Raw genomic sequence first — 22,352 nt, forward strand, 5'->3', positions numbered from 1 at the left:
TTTTCAAATTGCAATAAATCAAGTACAACAAATCAAAAAAGTATCTCAGGTATTTTTCAATGGGAAGTAATTTTTTATCAAGTGAGTAAAGTGAATCAATCCTCAAAAATCACAATTCTTTTAAACTTGTTTGAGAGAGTGTGGTTTGACCAATACCCATATTGGAAATGAAAAAAAAAACATGCAGAAATTATTTTTTTCATGACAAATATCTTATCTAAAATAGGTCATACTGGTTTCAGCTCTTCAACAAAATGGTACAGATTTTTATTATTTCCTTAAAGCCATACTTCTCGTGTTTGTTTTACTTCAAGTTTTGAATAAATAACTTTTTCAATTTTTTAACACCTCTCAAACCATACAAAGTAGTCTTTTAGTGATTTTTAAAGGTTTTATTATACCACATGATTTTCAGGTTTATAATTGACTTCGTTTGAAAGTTTTTTCATGGCACAAAAACGTAGTTCAAATTGTACGAACATCTCATTTGATCATAGTAAACAAAAAATGCTAAAAAAAATTCTCTATCTTACTTTGGCAGTAAGGGGTCTATATATTTTTTTAACGAAATAACACCAGTAATTCTATAAAACAAATCATATCTATATTGTAGTAAATCATTTTCATTAAGCAAGATCCTTTTTCAGTTGATTCAGAAATTAATATCATCAAATATAAATGTCGATATCAAAATTTCTGATAATCTCATACATATATGAACTTAACAATGAATATAATTGAACAAAATTATGATAATTCTTTTCCTCAATTTTTTTTTCAGAGCATTTTCAAAATATTTGTTCCAACAAGTTAAGAAATTGTATGCTTTCGTTTGAATTTCGGGAATTCCCGGGAAATTTACAAATTTCCCGGGAAACGGGAAATATTTTTTTTCGGGAAATCCCGGGAATTCCCGGGAATTTTTTTCCCGGGACGGGAAATTGGACGCTCTAATTGTATTCAAACATTTTTTGGGACAGAGCAAAGATTACTGCTAATTATTTCTGGCAAAAGAGAAGCGGATATTAGTTTATAATAAGATCAAAATCGTTCTTTCAAAATACACATTTTTCAAAACATTTGCAAAGTCATATCATTACAAGTACAATTTTGAAATCCAAAATTTTCTATTGCCCTTTCTAGATTAAAATTTGGTTCAAAAATTGATTTCTAATCGTTTCTTTCATAAGAAAACAGTTTTATTCTTCAAATGTCCACCAAAATGTTTATTTCATGGAAAGTTAACAAAGAATCTTACATTTAACAAATTTAAATAGAGCTGTCGTCACCATTTTCGTCAATGCCCCCAATTGACTTTGCAACTTCCGCCGCAAATCACGCATACTTGGCGCTCAGTTCCTCCACCAGCTTGATGTACGCCTCCTTGGCCGCGTCCTGGCCGGTTCCCTTCTTGTCCGTCCACGCCTGCCACTTGGCCTTGCCCTTCAGGTCGAACATGCCGGGCTTGTCGGTGGTGTTGTCCCCGACGGAGGCCTGCTTGAACAGTGCGTACAGCTCCAGCAGTTCCTGGTCGGTGGGGCGCTTCGTGAAGGTCTTGACCTTCTCGGCGGACTCGGTGAACTTCTGTAAAATTTGGGAGAGGGAAAAAGTTGCTTAGTAACGAGTTATCAGAAATTGATTCAGACGGTGTTATCAAACACTCAGGGAGCTTAATTTTAAAAACGAAACGATAGAGTCTGAGTCAGCTGCGGTGTGAATTTCTTATCGGAGTGCTCCAATTTGTTGATGAACTGTTATCAATTTTAAAATGGGTGTGTTAGTGTATGAAAATGGCTTATGCAACTGTTTGTTCAATCGGCTTTTGAATGGGTCGGACCATATGGAGGTGAAATTAATGTCGAACGAGGAAATAATCTTGGGTAGATTTTTGTGTATTTACCTGATCCAAAGACATGGTTGCAAAGTGTGTTGAGATTTGTTCAAAGCTGAAATGGACAAAAAATAAAAAAAAAATCAGTAAATTATTTTCGTTTAATTTCATTTTAGTTATAGTACATTTTGTATGGGAATTAGTATGGAAAAACCTTCTTTTTACATTTTGATTTTTATCATTTTTATTTTCCACTGAACTTTTCAAATCAACACATTAGGCTATCTTGCTATCTTGCTCCTGTCAAATGATACAGCGTGTTCAAAACTCGTCTAAAACGTGTTTATTGTTCGGAAATCACGTTTTAGACCAGTTTTGAGCACGCTGTATCTTTGACAGGAGCATGATAGCACAATACTTTCTTTGGGAAAGTTTTAAGAGAATTTTCTCAATTTTAACGCTTTTGTGTTGGTTTGAAAAGTTCAGTGGAAAATAAAATTATAAAAATCTAAATGTAAAAAAGAAAGTTTTTCCATACTAATTCCCATACAAAATTGAAATGCAATGCGCAAAGTTTATACGCAACCAATAGCTCCCAAATTTTAGGGAGTTGTTTTGAGGCCCAAAAAGCATAAAAAAAACTTTGTTCTGGTTAGATTTAATCATTTTTAAAAATTTTCATATAGGGGAGAGTGGGGAGACTTGATCCCCTTTTTTTGTATCGCACATAACTCAGTCAATTTCTCACAAAACTATGATCTTTTTGCATTAATTGAAAGCTTAAACATTCAACTATGTTTGGCTGATAAGGGTATTTCATCAGATAAACTCTTCGAATAATGCCAAGCCTTTTAAAAAAATATTTTAAACCGGCATTTTCAAAATGTTGGGGGTAATTTGATCCCCCTTTCAACATTTTGAAGAAATCTTAAGCAAAATGTTTCTTATTCATCCAAACTTTTAATTTTCTATAAGATACAGCAATTTCACATTAAACCTGTACGTTTGTGTTAAAAATATAACAAGTTTAGCTTGTAAAATATTCAAAAACTTAAAATTTTCTTTTTTAGACCAAAATTGAGCATGTTTACAAAAAATGGTAATTTTTGTTTACAAAACTTTTGAAAAATGGTTCAAACTGCAGTTAGTTATGTACAACTATACTAAAGGAAACTATGTACGAAAACCCAGCCAAATTATTTAATCTTGAGGCTGATTCCAGTGACTGTAAAAATGCAGGGATCAAGTCTCCCTTATCGCACTTTTTTAAACAATTGATTGTAAAAATAGTATGACGATAAATTTAACGTCAAATGCGTAAGGGTTTTGGAGTTGATATGTTTATCAAACAATTCATGTATAAAAATATTTTTTGAATAATTTTTGAGTGTTTTCTATACTTATCAAAACAAAGAAAAAGATCTCTTGGAAATTTTTTGCAGCACTTCTTAGAAAAATGTGTGTAACTCAATCCAAACATTTTTTAATTTTTTTCTTTGTTTTCTACAATGAGTTTTAGTCAATTTCGCACAACTTTCTAGAACAAAGCTAATTGTTTTACCCACATGCTGACGAGATACAGGCTTGGGATCAAGTGTCCCCGGGGATCAAGTCTCCCCACTCTCCCCTAACGATGAGCCATTCTAATGTATACATTGCTCGATCAAAGCAGGCTATATTTTTGCCAGCTATTTTGACAGCTGAGCGGATCTGTCGTTCCTTCTATTATTGTTATTGATATTTTGACGTCTGTCTGAGTGCAAAAACTTTGAAACGTAAACGTGTAAAAAATTGAACGTATCGAGTTTTTTATCCGAGTTCCGAAAGTTTCCCCATAAAATGAGTGGCCTCCGGCAGATTTTGGTATATTCTGGTGACTCAGAATCGGAAGGGGAGGATGAGCTGGTCCAAAGATGTCGACTTCCGGTGCGCCTCCACCGGATGAAGGTCCGACGAAGCGAAAGGGTGTGCATGAGAAGGTGCACCAAAAAGAGGAGAAAGAATTGGTCCCAGAGATGTCGACTTCCGGTACGCCTCCAACGGATAAAGTTCCGGTGAAGCGAAAGGATGTGCATGAGAAGGCGCACCAAGGAGGAAGAGCTGGTCGCAGAAGTGTCGACTCTCGGTACGCCTCCAAAGGTACCGGTTGGAGTTCCGGTGAAGCGGAAGGTGTTCCGTGAGAGGGCGCACCAAGAAAGGAAGAAAAACCACACGGTGATTTAAAAAAAAACTGCAGATGTATCTTGCAGTGCTTCAGCAAACTGTCCCGCAGGAGTATTAGCGATTCTCTACGCTCCATGAACCCATTTTTTGCATGAACAATTGTCCGAAGGTAGGTAGGTGGGTCTAGAATTTTCAAAAAAGTGTCTACGTGGATGTGGATAAGGTGTCATCCATTAAGTACGTCACATTAAAATCAGCCGAAATTTACCCCACCCCCCTTTGTCACGATTGTTAGCATTTAACACGCTTGCTCAAAACCCCCTCTTCCCTCAGAACGTGACGTACTTTATGGATGACGCCTAGTGGACGTCCCCTTTAGAATTAAATCGAAATATTGTAATAAAATATTGCCCAGTCTTAATTTGGTCCCGGAAATTACAAAAATTACTGAAAACTTTTCAGCATTAATTTCAGTGCTGAAAAGTAGATCTTTTCAGCATTTGTTTTGAAAATGGTTACTATTTGATTCTGTTACTTTCGGTACAGAAAAGCAGGCTGTTTCGTCGTTCAAGAATGACAGGAAATGGAAGTAGTTTTACGACGGAATTGCAAAAATTAACATTGTCCAAGTCACATAAAACAAGTCAAACCATTTACCCTAAATTTTTTTGTGATTCTAAGTGTTCTTCTTTCTAATGCTGGTTACAACAAGATTTATTCAGAACGATTCGTTTATTGGATAAACACGGGTTTGCAGCGAATTGAATACAATAATTTCTGCAATTCCGGAAACTTCTATTGAATTTGAATTTTTCTGTGAAACTTGTGTTTCTCCGCTTGAATGTGATTTGGCCTCAAGATAAATTTCAAACTCCAAAACAGTTTCGAAAAGTATAACTTTTCGATTGGTAATAATTACAATTGGATCATGAGCATGTTTCGAAAGAGAAACAATACAGAAACTGCTATAAACTAACTGAAAAATGGCATAATTTTGCCTTAAAATAATAAAAAAAATGTGGAGCGTCTTCACGAACAATATTTCCTTTCACAGTGGCAAATATTATATAAAACCATACTCATCCATATCGCGATCAAATCTAGCAAATCATCCAATGCTATCATAAACAGTGAGCCATAAAAGTCATAAGTTACCAACCCGCACACTTTGATGTTCGTGCCGAATCCAAAACCTTGGCAACCGGCAACTTTCGGTCCAGCCGTCCAACCTGGCTGCACTTTATCAGCTACAAGTACTCGCACCTTAATGGAAGGTTGAAAACGCGTGTGTTCATTCGTAATTAGACTGTGGCGTTTTTTTTTGTATTATTTACCTCCTATTGGCCTGTCAAGCCAACTCAGAAGCCTCACGGTGATGGTCAATCTTGGACCGGCCAAAGAAGCTCGACACCGTCACGTTTGACATGGTCATTATAGGGACGTGGCGTTACATCGTGCTGCCATCTGGTTTTTTTTAAGTGCAAGAGTGGAAAAATGCTGAGTCATCGTCTAAAAATCAACGGCGTCCTATCTCGCCCAGCAAAATGAAGTCGATAAAGTAGTCGGTTTCGATGAGAAAGAGTGGAAAACGTGGTCTAAAAAATAGCGACGCCATCCCCCTATACCGTGAAGTATAAAAAGTTTGAAAAATTTAAAATAAAGTTTTTAGGAGAAATTAAAATTAAAATCTGCAATAACAAACTAATTAAATTGCATAAAAATAAAAAAAAATAGCATTTACTCCAAGTTACGGTTTTGCCACGATGAAGCGCCAATTTGTTTCCGTTGACCATAATTCATATCGTCGGCGAAACCTTGATGAACTTCGTACTCGCTCTTCTCAGGCTAAGCGAACGCCGCCATGGCAGTTGATGGGGCGCGGAAAATGATTAGAATATCTAATCGTGGTCGCGATGACAAAAAAAAACAAAAACAACAAATTCACTCGCAACTTGCAATCGATGGTTATCGACGCTGTGTCATTTCATGGATGACAGGTTAATGCTCGCGCAGTTGACATATTGAAAGAAGGTACTTCGTTTGATGTTGGAAAGCTGATGATACGATCGAATCAGACCATAAGGAGGAAACAAAATTTATTTTTTTCCTAACTGCTGGAATTATCAAGTGCAATTAATACGCAGCATTAGTAGGTGAAGTATATACGTTTACGGTTACGCAAGCGGAGGTAAGCTATACGCTAGCCAACAGTTTAGGCGTGATGGGTTTTTCGAGAGCAGCGACGAGGTACTTAGTAGTGAACTAAGTGCAAGCTTAGTACTTGTCACTAAACGGTTGATGGAATCTCGGGTCGTGAAGGTTTCCAGTTTGGTGGACATTACTTAGTTGCGTCATTTGGTGGATTTTTTTCGTATTCTACTAGAATGTTTGGAGAATCATGCAAAAAGTTTGTTTGTTTAGATAGGTTATTAAATCATGTGGACGGTATGCGTCAACGATGAAACTGCAAAAATAAACCGGGAGTGGCTATATTTAACTTCTAGCTGTTTAATTTTAAAAAATAATAATTTTTTTTGCAAAAACACAGACAACGAAATTCTGCGCATGAAGCATGAAGGGCCGAATGGTTTTTCTTAAAATATTAATAAATCATTAGATTATCATAAAAAAGTTTGAAATAAACCTTAACTTTGAAAAAAGCATAAATGACTTTACAAGTTGTCACCGGGCCATTTTACATGATCATTCAAAAAGGGGCCGCAGGCCACATAAAAACCACCTCGCGAGACAAATTTTGGTCACCCCTGTTTTAAACAAACAATTTCAGGAATAAGTTTTTTATGTTGTCAGGAACAACAAAATGTTTAAAATGTTGAATGTTTTCATGTATTTTTTAACGTACCTGAATTAAAAAAAATACTAAGAAATGTTGAAAACATAGCTGAATACAGAATACAGAATGTTGAGAATTGATTTTTTGAAAATAAGTATCTGAATTCAAAAATCATTTTATTTCAAAAATTCACGATTCGGTGGCAAAATTTTCAATTATACTTCTCTATCCCAAGTAAAGTTTTAAACCAACTAGCCACCACTTAGTTTTATTAAGGTTTTATGCTAGCATCATGATTGCTTGATAGCTTTATTTCGGCTTTCACCCCAACTAATAAGCAAAGCTGATAACTAGGTTCTAACAAGGTTTTATGCCTCGGACATAAAACTTGAAAATAAAATAAAAGCCAACTGGCTTTCAATAGGGTTTAATGAAAGTTTTAAGAGAGTCTTGAAAACCAGATGACAATGCCATGGCAAATGGATTTATCGCATGCTTCAGAGTGTTGCAACTGTCAAATGCCATAAAGCATGCAAAAAGCTTACTTAAAACTTTAAGCTCCTAAAAGAGCATTTAACGCAGCCAAATAGCAATGCTTAAATATGGAACTAAAAGGGAGGTCTGATTGAATATGATTGATCGCCATCTTGGTAGAAATAAAGAAATAGCATAAATTTGTTTAAAATTTCATGAAAATACACATTGTTGATGATTTTTTGACATCGGTAGTATAGCTATAGAGGTTAAATAATAATTTATTTATTTTTTGCAGAAAATTGCAAATAAAAAAAACTCTTTACAAAACTGCAGCAACTAAAGCAAGTTGATTTTTTTGGCTCTGTCGCCCCCACAATTATCGATAAAGTGTCAACCGCTTCTGAATTTGAGTCACCAATCGCGAGGAATAAGCTTTGACATTATTTAAATAACATCCAATATCTATCATTTCATCATCGCCATTTTTAACAACCATCTCCATTAAATAATTTGGCAAGACGACGACTTATTTTTTGCCAGAATAAAACCTTTTTGGCATAAGACGTTTGAAGACGTATGAAATGTAATTTTTTCATAACTCCTGACTAGGTTTTAACAAAGGTTTTATCAAGGCTTTGAGGAGTTTGTTGGGATTCAGTTGTAAAACCCTGAACTCCTATGTAGGGTTTGTAAATAGGCCGTAACAACCTTTTGCGGAGTTCCATTTGGATTTTAAGAGGGGTTTAACAGGGTTCTGGGGATCTTGTTACGACTAAGTGGTTTTAATGTTGGTTTTGGCTGATAGGTTTTATAGCGGTTGTAACAGCTATGATAAAGCCTAAAATGTTACTTGAAATATTTTGGGAATATTTTGGGAAATTGAGTCTTGCTGAAAAAAAGTTTATCAAAAAATCCGCATTTTTTCGTGTACGTGTATCTTCTATCGGATGGGGAAGTAAAACGTCGGTCCATTTGCGTAAAAGAGATTTTGGGTGACTCACCACACCACACATAACCTTCGGACGCCTAGAAATGAGCAGAAACTTGCAACAGAGCCCACAAAAGACCCGGGGGTCGTTAAAGTGGATTGCTTTTTGCGACTATTTTGAAAAAGATACATAAAAATGGCTTTAACTTGAAAACGATGAACTTTATCAAAATTTCACTAAAGTACTTTTTGATTGCAAATTCAATTTTACATCGAAAAATCAAGTTGAAAAAATTTTACGACCGATATTTCGATTTTTAAAAATAATTGTATTTGATTCAAAAAATCATAACTCGGTCAAAGATTCTTTGCCCATTCTGGAAATTTCTGAAAAGTTGGCATTTGATGTCCTCTAAAACATATTAAAAATAAAAAAAAATTAAGTGAAATTAAAAATCTCCACAAAATTTTTTACCGTGTATCATTTTTTTAGTGTAGTACATATCCATACCTAAAACTTCGCCGAAGACACCAAATCGATCAGAAAATTCCTTCAAAAGTACAGATTTTTGAATTTTCACATATAATTTTTGTATTGACAGCTGCCAAATTTGTATGGTAAATTATATGGACAAACTAATGATGCAAAATGGCTTCTTTCTACCGAAGGCACAAAAAAAATCAGCCGGATTAAAAAATATAAAAATTAAAATTAAAGAAAAAATACCGATTCCGTTGATACCACAGATGACCCGGGGGTCGTTAAAGTGGATTACTTTGCTTTTTTTACGTGTACCTATTTTTTCTGAATAATCTTCAAAAATACCTGCAACTTTACAGATACAGACGTACCATTTTTGTATGGACAGCTGTCTAAATTGTATGGAGACTTGTATGGGTGAACCAATGACACAAAATAGCTTCTTTGCTCATAGGGAAGGTCCATACAAAGTATGAGCCAAATAAAAAAAAATACGAATATTATCCATTTCCGGTCTTGGTAGTGCAAAATTTTATAAAAACTACAAGTTTTAATTTAGGCCTTATGAGATTTCAAGCCGAATAGAGTAAACCCTGCTAGGAAGTCGGTGCTCAATTTGATTTTGAGTGGATATGTACACGTGAAGGTAGCTCTAGGAGATTTTAACAAGTAGTTTATTTTTCGCTTGATTTTATTGCTCCAGTGAGGAGGGTACAGTCATCCCACATATTCGGAACGGTTTCCAGATCGGCCAGTGTTCAAAAAATCATAGCAAATCGATAATTGTACTTAATGATTCGCTTTTACCTTCATTTGAAAGCTTTTCTTGCGATCCTTCGAATGCTGTATCGAACATCTGCAAATTTTAACTTTTATATGAAGTTTTTGAAGAATTACTTTGACCCTTGAAATCCACAAATTCGGAACACTTTTTTCTTACGAATGCAAACAAACTTTGGATCTCTCCAGGAGTAGGAGAAAGTGGGGCAAGTGTAACAAGCTAAGGAAATGCTCGTTATAACCCATTAAAAACGTTAAAAAATCTGTCGGAATTTTTAGAATCATCTTATTCCAGGTCTTGACTGAGACTTTGATAGAACAAGTTTTAAAAAAAATCTGTTTTTAATGTAAAAAATTGATTTATTTTTTTTTTTGATTTTTCGTACGTTCTACTCAACTAGTGGGGCAAGACGAACAACTCGTTGGGGCAATAGGAACAATGCATGAAAAAACATGCTAATTTACTAACAATTGAACTATTATCACTTAGATACATCAGATTAGGATGTATTTGAAACGTTTCTTTCATTTTTAGATTTAAAAATAATATTTTACTAAAAATTTGACCTTTTTTACGAAAAAAAAAATAAATAGTAAATTTTCATGATATTATTATATTGTGTGTAGGCAATTTTTTAAACAATTGTTAATCAGTTTTTAAGAACTTTTATGTATTTTTTTTCACAATAAAATATGTTGCTGCAGCAATTCGTATTTTTTTCCATACTAAAAATCCATATGGTACACTTGCCCCACCTAAACAAGATTTTTTAAAAGCTCTCTACAAAAATAACCAAAACATAAATCATACTTTATAATACGTGCAAGTCATTGGTAGGGACACTACCGATCTAGGAAAAATAGCATTTTGATAAAATGAGCCTTAAAACGAACCCTAAGCCTTATTTTGTACTTTCCAAATATTATAAGGAAACAAAGGTTTTGAAAAAACTTCATTCAATCTTATGCCCCGTGGCGCTTACGTCATTTTGGCGGTTATGTGGTAGTAGAATCAGCTAATTGCATTGCTAGCAACAATTCCTCATACTGGAAATAACCAAATTTGTTAAAATTTCGGCCTTACGAGCGATTGTTCCTCTTGCCCCATATGGTCGTCTTGCCCCACCTTCCCCTACATATTTATTACCAAACAATGACTTCTCACACTGAAACCAATGAAACTCAAGCTTAATGATGTTTTATACATGGTTTGGTAACTTTTTTTTGTGAAAATATCAGTTAAATTCAGGTGTTCCACAATAGTGGGAGGCACAATAACATCCCACAATTATGGAACAGGCCATTTGGAGGCAGTGTTTTGCTGCTCTGGACAAAATAGTCTTGGAATGGTGTTTTTAGTTCAAAAAGTACTACTTTTAACTAGTGAAATAGCAAGAGGATGTCCAAATAAAAGTCCTAAAAATAGTAGGATCGACAGAAAAAATACGTTTGGCATGCTATTGACAAATTATCGTAAAAGTGTTCCGAATTTGTGGGTGTTCCGAATATGTGGGATGACTTATCCACATTACAACATGTCAATCACTTTTGACATCCGCAAAAAAAAAAAAAATGCGATGTTTCTCACGAGCAAGGCGAACCAGTTTAAATCTAATCGGACTTTTGACCCATCAGGTCATTTTCATATTATTCAACGCGTGCTTCAACTACGGTCAGTTCACTTGAAGCTCTTGACTGCGTGCGATATGAGCCGATGACGGTTCATAAACAATTCACACACGCGCACAGTACCGAAACACTCGGAGGCACGTGTTAGAAAGCCATAAAATTAACTTTCAAATTGATAATTTGGCACCGCCAGCCAAACCAACTACCGAACTTATGCTCAATTTGGTACTTTCACCTTGATGATCATCGATTCACCGCCTGATGTGCGCGCAATTATGCAATTATTTCGGATCCACTGAGGTCAATTCAAGCCTAAAAAATATGATTTGTCACTGGTTGAACAGTTTGTTTGTCAGCACGGTTAGCTGGACAGATGTTCGTTTTCCCATGACCAAAAGGAATAATTTACACTTTGCTTCACTCCGCTTAAGGTGCAACCAACCATGGGTCGCTTTTCCGCGCGCGCCCACGCGCCACAGTTTTCCACGTTTTGTGGACAAAAGTTGCAAACTTTGTGGGAAACAGACGAATGTCGTCACAATAGACTGGACTGTTGAGATTTGTGCCAATTTTATGCTAATGCTAAGCTTAATCTAAAACCTCTGTGCCAAATTAAAACCCGCGAAACGCACCTTAACTGACCGGTGGACTGAACTGGACTGAGAAGTGCGATGTCGGAATGGCGCCAAAGTTGGGGAAGATTAAAGTGCGGAAACTCGCCGCCAGGCGGCTCCACCGGCGGCGTCGGGTGATGTTGGGGAAAAAAACTGTGTTGATTAGATTGAATGCACGTTGTATTGGTGTGTGTTATCAACGCATCGTGCTTCGCTGGTTGTTTTTAGTTAGTGACTTGAGCTTTTCAAGACGGTGTGACTGTTCTTGTCTAGTGCTAGTGCACACGCTTAGCCGGTATGGTACTACCATTCAAGAACGTTGAACTGGGGACTGCAATCCAGTCAAGGTTAGATCGAGCGTGCACTGGAAATTTTTGTTAATTTTATGAATTAGTGCTAATTAGAAAATAAAGCAGACACGGACTTTTTGTAACGTTGCTAATGAAATTTGGAATAGGTTTTATTTGCTTATATTTTTATTTTAGGTTAGATTAAATAAGCAGAAGTTATAACCATCTTTTTTTAAAATTATTTTTGGCTCACAGCACTTTCAACTAAAATAATTTAATTGTAAGTGAACAAGCAATCTTGCATATATTAATTCAGAACGTGCCAAAACAAAAATTTTCAATAAAAATCGCAAACTTGCTGGAACATTTTATTCCTTAACATTCCATTGTTGGGGAATTTCACAATTAAAATCTCAAAAAGTTTGTCATGATAGATGACTAAAAACTTTTCAACGTAAAGACAATCTGTCCATGGGTGGTCATTTAATGAGACTTTGAATTCGCTTCAAGCGTTTGTCGCAAGTTTCGAAGCAATGCTGCATCTACATTCAGGCGCAATCAAAAAGCGCTGATAAATTAAACTTTTACATGCAGTAATGCTTAAGCAGACACGAGGCGGATCACAGATAATGAAACAATATTTGAATTTTTAAAAGATATTAATTAGAAAACCTGATTTGATTTTATTCATTTCAATCTATTGTTCATATTGAACTAATCAGCTTGTCTGTAAATTTCATGTGTCAAGATTTAAGTCCGATAATATTTATTTCTGAAGCATTCACAACTAGGGACCAACATAGGGAAATGAAATGTTCTGGAAGAAATTTCAAACACCCAAAGTCATTCAAATTTAAGGTTGAAAAACTTGTAGTTTTTCTTTGGTGTTGGCACTTTTCATGTACCTAACAAGCACAAACGTAATGAAAACTACCAGATTATTATCAAAAACAGTTTTACAATACTTGTAATTGTTATAAGTCTCGTTTTTTTGCAAAAATAATTTCAAATCGATTCCAACCTTGTTCTTGCATGTTCTTGTTGCTCGATTGGAACCCCGATTTGACAGTTCGATTGGAACCCTGAGAGTGACATTTCGCCTCTCCATATAGGCTCTCTATTCACAACTAGGAATATTGTTTGCTGTTGGGCAACAGAAATTACGCAATTATATGAATATTCCCTATTTTTTCGACAATCTATTTTAACGCATTTTTTTTTGTTATATCATTTTAAAATAAGATATTCTCCGTTTTTGTTTACCTTGACCAAACTGGATAAAAATTGAATTGATATAATTAATTTTTTCCAAAAGGGTTGTTCAAAGAATTTGTTTAAAAGTATTCGAGAAATAACTGTTTGAAGTTATTAATTTTAAATGGGTAATTCTCCGCCAACTCACTCAGCAGTTGCCCCGACCCCTCTTCGATTTGCGTGAAATTTGTCCTAAGGGGTAACTTTTGTCCCTGATCACGAATCCGAGGTCCGTTTTTTGATATCTTGTGACGGAGGGGTGGTACGACCCCTTCCATTTTTGAACATGCGAAAAAAAGAGATGTTTTTCAATAATTTGCAGCCTGAAACGGTGATGAGATAGAAATTTGGTGTCAAAGGGATTTTTATGTAAAATTAGACGCCCGATTTGATGGTGTACTCAGAATTCCGGTAAAACGTATTTTTCATCGAATAAAACACTAAAATTTTTTAAAAATTCTCCCATTTTCCGTTACTTGACTGTAATTTTTTTTGGAATATGTCATTTTATGGAAAATTTAATGTACTTTTCGAATCTACATTGACCCAGAACGGTCATTTTTTTCATTTAGAACAAAAATTTTCATTTTAAAATTTCGTGTTTTTCTAACTTTGCAGGGTTATTTTTTAGAGTGTAACAATGTTCTACAAAGTTGTAGAGCAGACAATTACAAAAATTTTGATGTATAAACATAAGGGGTTTGCTTATAAACATCACGAGTTATCGCAATTTTACGAAAAAAAAGTTTTGAAAAAGTTGGTCGTCATCGATCATGGCCGTTCATGGTCACCCGCGACAGACACGGACGACGAAACAAAGAGAAACGCAAAAAGTAACTTTTTCAAAACTTTTTTTCGTAAAATCGCGATAACTCGTGATGTTTATAAGCAAACCCCTTATGTCTATATATCAAAATTTTTGTAATTGTCTGTTCTACAACTTTGTAGAACATTGTTACACTCTAAAAAATAACCCTGCAAAGTTAGAAAAAACACGAAATCTTAAAATGAAAAAAATTGTTGTAAATGAAAAAATGACCCTTCTGGGTCAATGTAGATTCGGAAAGTACATTAAATTTCCCATAAAATGACATGTTCCAACATTTTTTACAGTCGAGTAACGGAAAATGGGAGAATTTTTAAAACTTTTTTAGTGTTTTTTCGATGAAAAATACGTTTATTCGGAATTCTGAGTACGCCATCAAATCGGGCGTCTAATTTTACATAAAAGTTCCTTTGGCACAAAATTTCTATCTCATCACCGTTTCAGACTGCAAATTATTGAAAAACACCTCTTTTTTCGCATGTTCAAAAATGGAAGGGCTCATACCGCCCCTCCGTCACGAGATATCAAAAAACGGACCTCGGATTCGTGATCAGGGACAAAAGTTACCCCTTAGGACAAAGTTTCACGCAAATCGAAGAGGGGTCGGGGCAACTTTTCCCGATTTCGTGTGAGTTGGTAGAGAATTACCCAAATATGAAAAAAATATTGCTTAATTTCAATAACTTTTTAACTATGGCAATTATTTAATCTAATTAATTTATTGGGCCATATAACCATATAACTAAAATCCTACCATAAATGGAACCATGAAAAATCATTTACCCAAAGAATGTAACCATATTTCAAAGAGTCGCTTCAAATATTGTAAAATTTTGTGTTATTTTATGAAATAGTGTTTCATGTTAAATAGCGCTAGACATTAGATTTTTAAGACAAATTCAATGATTATCTTTTTTTTTGACAAGTTGAAAATATCTCTTTTGAAATAAGGAATTTGCCATGAAAAACATTATTTCTGCAAGATTTTTTTTTATTTCAACTTTATGGCCACTGAGACAAATTTAAAAGCACTTTTTGTTTTTGTGGAGCATAGATTTTTTGTCCAAACACCTGGATTGAAAAAATATTTTTCAGCGAAACATACCAATAATATTTTTTTATTATTTGATTATAAATTGATTTGAATATAATATTTATTATATTTTCCCAAAGTTGCATGATATTTTACAAACATTCACCATTAATTGATCCTCACACTCATTTTGACCATTATAGTTGCTGTTCTATACAATTCTGTTGCAAAATATTAATCAGAAACTGGATCAGAATATTTTTTTGCAAAATTTCAAATTTCCCGAGAATTCTCGGGAAATTTGTTGAAAATTTCCCGTTTTCCGGGAATTTTGTAACCCCTGGAAATTGGGCGCTCTACTATTGTGTTTCATAACTCTAGAAATAATTGTTTATCTTCATTTGAGTCATCCTGCCAACTGAGCAGTATTAATTTTGGAAATCGGTATACTAATTTTGTTGTTCTGTTCCTGTTTTTACCGAAACCAATCAAAAATATTGAAGTATTGTTTAAAACAAAAGTTTACAGCTGTATCAATTCGTTACATTTATTTATGCTGCCGATTCCTGCGGAATATTAACATTTATTTCGATTTTGAAATAATAACGGAAATACATAAAACACCCAATCTTTTAAATATACTTAAACACACACAGAAGGTATTGAATATTTTAACAATTTTCCTTGATAAGTCAAACCCATGCAATATACATACCAAATATTCAACTACTCTTTTCACAGCCCAAATTTAATACCCAGACTGAAATGTGTTTTTTTTTTCAATTTCGAGAAACCTGGGACCAATAATGAAAAAAAAAATATGTTATTTTTACATTAAATTCGACTTGTGTGACCTAATTTTAGGCGAATTTAAGTGGTTGATTTGCTTTTTAATGGCATTTAATTTCTATTTTTCATTTTATTTTTAATAGGACATTCTATCTAATTATTTTGAAAAAAAATGCAGTAAAATATTACAACATTTCTGACAAAATTTATAGCATATTTCTCTGTACATAGGGTTGTTTCAATTGCCAATAGGATGAATTTAGTGGATTTTTTCGCAACCAATATTTTCAACCCTACAGGAAAAAAACAATTTAAATTTGCCCATAAGTTGGAAAAAATATTAAAAAATATCCATCAAAAATCTGATTCTAAATTTCAAGTCTTTTTTCAAAATTTTGAAGCAAAATGTATCAAAAAATACTCTATACATCGTTTTTAATAGCTTAATATCAATAAGTTCATTAGAAAACTGTCATATAGAATTGAAAAAAAGAAGCGTTATACAATGTATTTATAGAAATTAACAATCGATTTCAAAAGTATTTTTTTCTGAATCAAAATATATATTTCTGGCATATTTTTTGCCCCAAAAAATAGAAGATTGGCAAACAAAAACATTTAATTTTTTTTTTTGCAATTTCGTCTTAAAACAACAGGAAACTGTCATTCAAGAACGACGAAAAAGCCTACTTTGCTGTACAAAAATAACAGAATCGAATAGTAACCCTTTTCAAAATAAATGCTGAAAAGTTCTACTTTTCAGCACTGAAATGGATGCTGAAAAGTTGAATTTTTCAGCTTTTTTTAGGAAAAGTTATACTTTTCAAATTTTTTTTTTATTTAAACGATTCATTGACTCAATGCATATACATTTGTCCTATAATTCTGTCCAAAAGGTGTTTTTCGGAATTGCAAAAAACGTTGTATGGAACTCGTTGCAAAACTTGATTTTTTCATCACTCGTCGTATTTATCGAATTCGGTGAACCTTGTTGGATAAATGTACGACTCGTTTTGAAAAAATCCTCTTTTTGCAACTTGTTGCATAAACTACTATTGTAGTAATCATAAAACATAATTTCAGTTATGATTTATCAAAATATTGCAAAAAACTGAAGTATTAATAATTATTAATTGTTATTTCAGTTTCTATTCTGCAGTTCAAAATTTAAAAAAATCAGAAATATTTTTTGGTATTAAATTCTTCAATGTTCGTTTTTAAATTTATTTTTATATTTATGCAATTGAATCAAATATCAACATTGAAAGTGTCTGTAATTGCATACTTTGCACGTTTCCAACACAAAACAAAATCTGCATTCTAAAGCACCCATTACCAATTTCCAGCGTTATTTCCCGCGCACGATTTCCGTTGCATCCTCTGCCATTTCACTTTCATTCACAGAAAGCGAAAAGCGCATAATTATGCAGATAGAGAGGGTGGTGGAAAAGACAACATCGCCCATATTTGTCCACCGCGGCACCTCAAAAACGAGTTGTTTTCCCATCGTTACCTTCCCGCCAAAAAAGGGGAAAACTTTTGCGCATCCCATTCTGCGCAGCACCCACCACCTCACGCCACCTGGCCAGGTCCAAGTCACGTTGTTGTTTCCAACGGTAACCGGTTGGGTGCAAACAAATCCCCAACCAACCAACACCGATTCGTGACAAAGATTTTCCCGTAGCAAAAGTGCAGCGAATCCGAGCTGTCCGGATTAAGGTCTCTCCGGGATATTCGTTATGTTTCTAAGGTGAGCCCAATCTGATTAGTGACGCAATTCCGGTACGGGGTTGGCATTGGTTCGCGCGATTGAGGGCTTTCTCGCGGGGGTTAATTACGGCCAGATGGGTTGAAGAAAGTAGCGCGAAGCGCGGTTATGACAGCGAACCCTTTTTTTTTTGCAGCAAAACGAAAGCCACCGAGAAGTGGCTGGACGCGCAGTGCGATGGCAAGGCCGCGTTGCACACCCTGCCGGCCTGTATGTCGCTGTGCGACCTGAAGAACGACAACTACTACCAGCTGGTGATTGTCGACGTGCCGCTGTTTGACTTTGATGCCAAGCCCAAGCTGAAGGTGTACAAGGGGACGAACTTGACCAGCGAGCAGAATCTGCCGGGGATTCCGGCGGCCGTGGAGAGTTTTTACATTAGCGAGCAGGAACCGAGGATTCCAAGTATATTTTTTTGGTTGGGGTAGCAATTCTGTAACTTTTATTGGGTATTTAATTTTAGTCATTGCTGTGGCCATAGCTTCATCGGTTCTGTTCTACCGGAATATGAAGCCGTACTACAAGTTTACAATCCCTGGTTTGGACATTGAACCGCTTGAACGGGACGTCTGGAAGAAGTTACCGATTGAGAAGCCGGAAAACGTTGATGCTCTTATCGATACCCTTAGAACGTTGGATCTATCCAGGATGACCGAGCTATCGCAGGAACTGTGTGCACTCCCCGAGGACAGTCGAGCCGCGTTCATCAAAACAAACGCTGATGCAACCCTGGAACGTTTGTCGGTCATCACGGCTATGGCCTCGATCAAGAAGACCTCAAACGAGACCAAGTCGGCGTCCTGTCTCATTCTGGCTACAGAGTCCGGAGAGCTGCTCATCCTGGACACGCAGGCCTTTGTAGTACTTCACCAGGCCCGTGTATGCTCGTTTCAGGGTACTCCGAGTATCATCTCGGCCAGTGGCCAGTACGACATCGACTTCAGGTTGGTGATCTCGACGCGGGAAGGTTCGCTGTGCCTCTTGCGCAAAGGTTGGCTCGTCGGGCAGCACATCGTGAAGCTGGAAAATCCGGCCGCCGGGCTGGCACTGCTGCCGATCGATCAGACAATTGTCGTGGTGTGCATGGACAATTATCTGCTTTGCTACTCGAAAAAGGGCAAGAAGCTGTGGTCGGTAACGTTGCCCCAGCCGGCGGTTTGCATGACGCCGGTGTGTCTGCCCCACCTGGGCATCAATCTGGTCTGTGTGGCGCTCCGCGGAGGTCTGGTCCAGTTCTACTGTCAGAAGAAGCTGGTCGATCAGTTCTACGCTCCGGAGACCGTGTCCGCCCTCACGTTTGGCCGCCTCGGCCAGGAGGAGCACGTACTGATCCTGGTCACTTCCGACGGTTCGCTGATCGTTAAGATCCTCAAACGGACGGCCGAGTTCCCGACGACGGAGAACATCTACGACGTCAAGACGGCCTGCGAGGAGGCGTCCGGCAATCTGCAGATCCCTAAAAAGACCAAGATCTTCGTCGAGCAAACCTTGCGCGAGAAGGAACACGCCGCCACGATCCACAACTCGTTCCAGTCGGAACTGTGGCGGATGCGCCTCACGGCGGCCCGTGCCACCGTGGACGTCATCAGCTCCGCCGACAGCAACATGTCCGGGGACGTCGGCCTGGCCGCGATCAAAATGACCGCCGAGGTGCTTGGCCTTGGACCGGTGTTCAAGCTGTTCCTCGTCCTGGAGAACATCTCCGCCCGGAAAGAGGCCACCAATTTGAACATCCTGATCCAGGCCGATCATCGACACTACCAGGTCGATCGACCCTACCTAGAACTGCCCATGTTGGTGCCGGGAGCTCCACTAAAGCTGGACTTTAAGATCACCGTCGTTACGGACCCCGGCGACGGGCTACCTCCGGTTGATCTCACCCCGGAGAACTCGTTCATCCGAGTGCTGATCTTCAAAAGTGGCCATGTAAGTCGAGGTTGGGCGGCCCTTAGCAAGGGACTGATAATTGTTTTCCGTTTCAGAGCAAACCGCTAATTGCGTCGACCGTGGTGATGCCGCAGCCCGAGCCGCAGCAGCTGGGATCGTTTTAAGTAGGAAAATTTTGCTGAATAAAGTTGGATCATAGCCTTATTAACCCAGTAACTTAATAACGACTCGTTTACAGCATTTCTAATTGAATTTACGTTTTCTCAAATAGTTTCTTCCTCCATTGAAGAAAATAAAAATAAACTTGTTCAAAGCGTAATTGCACACGTTAAAGGGTCGTAAAACCACGAAGCTCTTACTAAACCATTGGGTGAAATCAATTACCCCAACAAAACCTGCTTTTGATGGATGGACACGGCACACGTCAACTCGCGAGGGTACCCAAGTGACCAGGTGCCCAGCTAAATTGCTGCTCCGAGTGGAATAGAAACCACTACGGAGAGTGGCGTGCAACCCCTCAGGGTACCCGATTGATCTTGGACCCGCAAATCTCAAACCCGTGAAGAGTGCAATCAACGCGGTTTTCTGGACACTGGCGACCATCATCTATCAACGTCGCCTCGCACACCTTTTTGACTGACCTTGACGCCCGTTACGACGCTCCGGTAGTGGACGCGATTAGATTACCGAGAGGTTCGACCTCTCGAGAGTTCCTCTTCCTCGAAGCATATCTCCAACGCCACCGTGCAAACACCAATCGAGTACCCGGAAAGTGAAAGGGTGCAATCAGGGTCGTAAAGTGATTTGTTGCGAAAATTGCACACACTTCCACAGCCAGTCGAGTTGTAATGAGACCGAAATTGAGAAACATTTTGTGCAACATGTTGCGTACCTCACACCTCTAATGAGCGGGTAGTTGTCTCCAAAGTGCGGCTGGACGTAATCGCGCCGCATAACTCTTCAAATTCTTCACGATTATGCGAGCACTTGCGAGGGGTCCCCAGAGCACAAGTGCACATTACATCAGGTAAAGGTCGACAATAAAGTCTCCCAACATCCGAAAGTGAAAGATGTGTCGTAAAAAGTCACGATATAGCAGCGCGATGTCGTGCAGCATAGAGAGCCTGGATCTCTAGTGCAGCAGGTTGCGGGCCTAATTTTGTGTTGTTTTATGATTCCTCTCGAAATTTGTTTATTTTTATTCCGCTGTTGGGGAAATGCCACATGCTGTGGCGGGAAATTGACGGCTGAAACCGAAAGCTACTTGGCAACAATGATTAACCAATCAGGAAAAATTAAAAAAAAATCAAGAAATGGCGATCTCACTAGCGCTAACGTTAAGGGTACAGGCAGGCGTTCAAGTCCCGCTCGATGACAACCCTATTCCGACCAAAGCAAGCTGACAACAGTCGACATTAGTACGGTTGTCAAATGAGAGCCCACAACAAAAGCACTAGCTGTCAAATGGTAGCCCAAAACAAATAAATGTTTAGGTTTTTGATTTTCAAATTTTTCGCAATTTAAAAAATATTTTTTTGAAGAAAAACACGTGAATTGTGTTGCTGATGGCAAATTCTATCATATTAATCGAGATTTCATCTCAATATTGGTTGAAATTTCTGAGAATCGGCATTACACATTTTTCAGTTTGCTTTTACGCATTTGCATGGGATTTTTAAGTTCAACCAGGATAACACATTTCGTGTTACCAAAATAATATATATAACACTGATTCTCAGTGTTTGTTTTCTGAACTTCCAAGATGGCGGCTTCTTTGCTACCCCCTGGGGAAATGCCACATGCTGTGGTGGGAAATTGACGACTGAAACTGCAAACAACTTGGCAATAATGTTTAACTAGTGAGGGAGAACCCAAATTTCTCGAATATTAAAGAATTGGCGATCTCACTACCCGAGCAGACGGAAATAACTTGGGAAGGTCAGTTTTTGATATTGTGAGAAGATCGAAATATGTTATTGGGATGATCGGATTAGTTGTTAAAATAACAAAAATCAATAACAAAGATTTGTTCGAAGAATAACTTAAACTGTTATTATGTTGTTATTGCAATAACAAACCAATAACACACAAGGAATCATGAAAGAATAACAAGATTTGTTATTTCTTGCGGAGAGGTGGAGCAGCATAATAACAAACAATGTTATTGAACTGGTATGTCTCCATAACAAAAAAAGTTATTGTTTTGGTTTATTTGTAATTGCAAATAAACCTGCAGTTGCCAGAACTCCTCTGTACTAGTCAGGGCAGCAGAGTCGGGTACCTCCAAGCGACTTTGAATCCATACTTTGAAGACAACTCCGACTCTGGATGCAGGATATGACGTCAACGGCGACTTCAGCTCTCCAAAAATACCCGACTTCACAGATTCCGACTCCAAGTAAAAGTTGCTGAAAATTTGCTGAATCCGATGCAGTCTCCGAGGTCTCACTCCAGCACGAACTTCAACGTCAGCTCCGACTTGCTGGCTCTGTGAAAATAATAACAGTTTTTGTTGTTCACACTTCAAAAATTCTCAACAAATAAATCAATTCCGTTAGGGAATATAAAAATTTAAAAAAGAACTCTCAAAAGTTAATTTTATCGGATTAATTTTAGCTTGAAATCCCATTTCATGGTGAAATAAATGACCCCGATAAAATTGGTCAAAATTATTTCATAGTTCTAGCCAATTTTAGTAAAATCCCTTAGGGGGTATATCAAATAATTAAAAAAATCAAATTTCGAAATTTCAACTTTTTAGAATAATTTTAGCTTAAGGGCCCATTTCATGGCCAAAATAATGACCCT

The 22,352-nt window shown here is 37.0% G+C and overlaps 2 protein-coding genes across 2 annotated transcripts; one reads left to right on the forward strand and one right to left on the reverse strand.

Annotated features, from left to right (window-relative positions):
- Positions 1-1,202: 1,202 nt before the first annotated feature.
- LOC6044575 (acyl-CoA-binding protein homolog) lies at positions 1,203-11,785 on the reverse strand. The gene is made up of 3 exons (XM_001862030.2): positions 11,716-11,785; positions 1,901-1,946; positions 1,203-1,584 (listed from the first exon to the last, which is right to left on the reverse strand). Exons 2-3 carry the CDS (start codon positions 1,913-1,915, stop codon positions 1,336-1,338), a joined length of 264 nt encoding a protein of 87 aa, XP_001862065.1. The 5' UTR covers positions 1,916-1,946; positions 11,716-11,785; the 3' UTR covers positions 1,203-1,335.
- A 5,751-nt stretch (positions 11,786-17,536) lies between these two features.
- LOC6044584 (Bardet-Biedl syndrome 1 protein homolog) lies at positions 17,537-19,765 on the forward strand. Its single transcript, XM_001862029.2, has 4 exons — positions 17,537-17,639; positions 17,794-18,062; positions 18,121-19,583; positions 19,640-19,765. The coding sequence occupies exons 1-4, from the start codon at positions 17,629-17,631 to the stop codon at positions 19,706-19,708; spliced, it is 1,812 nt and encodes a 603-aa protein (XP_001862064.2). The 5' UTR covers positions 17,537-17,628; the 3' UTR covers positions 19,709-19,765.
- The last annotated feature ends 2,587 nt before the right edge of the window (positions 19,766-22,352 follow it).

This window comes from Culex quinquefasciatus, chromosome 3, assembly GCF_015732765.1.
Source record: "Culex quinquefasciatus strain JHB chromosome 3, VPISU_Cqui_1.0_pri_paternal, whole genome shotgun sequence".
Taxonomy (NCBI): Eukaryota; Metazoa; Arthropoda; class Insecta; order Diptera; family Culicidae; genus Culex; species Culex quinquefasciatus.

Excerpts from the sequence above, each read along its gene's own strand:
- LOC6044584 (XM_001862029.2), top strand. Across the intron at positions 18,063-18,120 it reads GCAGGAACCGAGGATTCCAA|TCATTGCTGTGGCCATAGCT; the intron begins GTATATTTTTTT and ends ATTTAATTTTAG. Across the intron at positions 19,584-19,639 it reads TGATCTTCAAAAGTGGCCAT|AGCAAACCGCTAATTGCGTC; the intron begins GTAAGTCGAGGT and ends TTTCCGTTTCAG.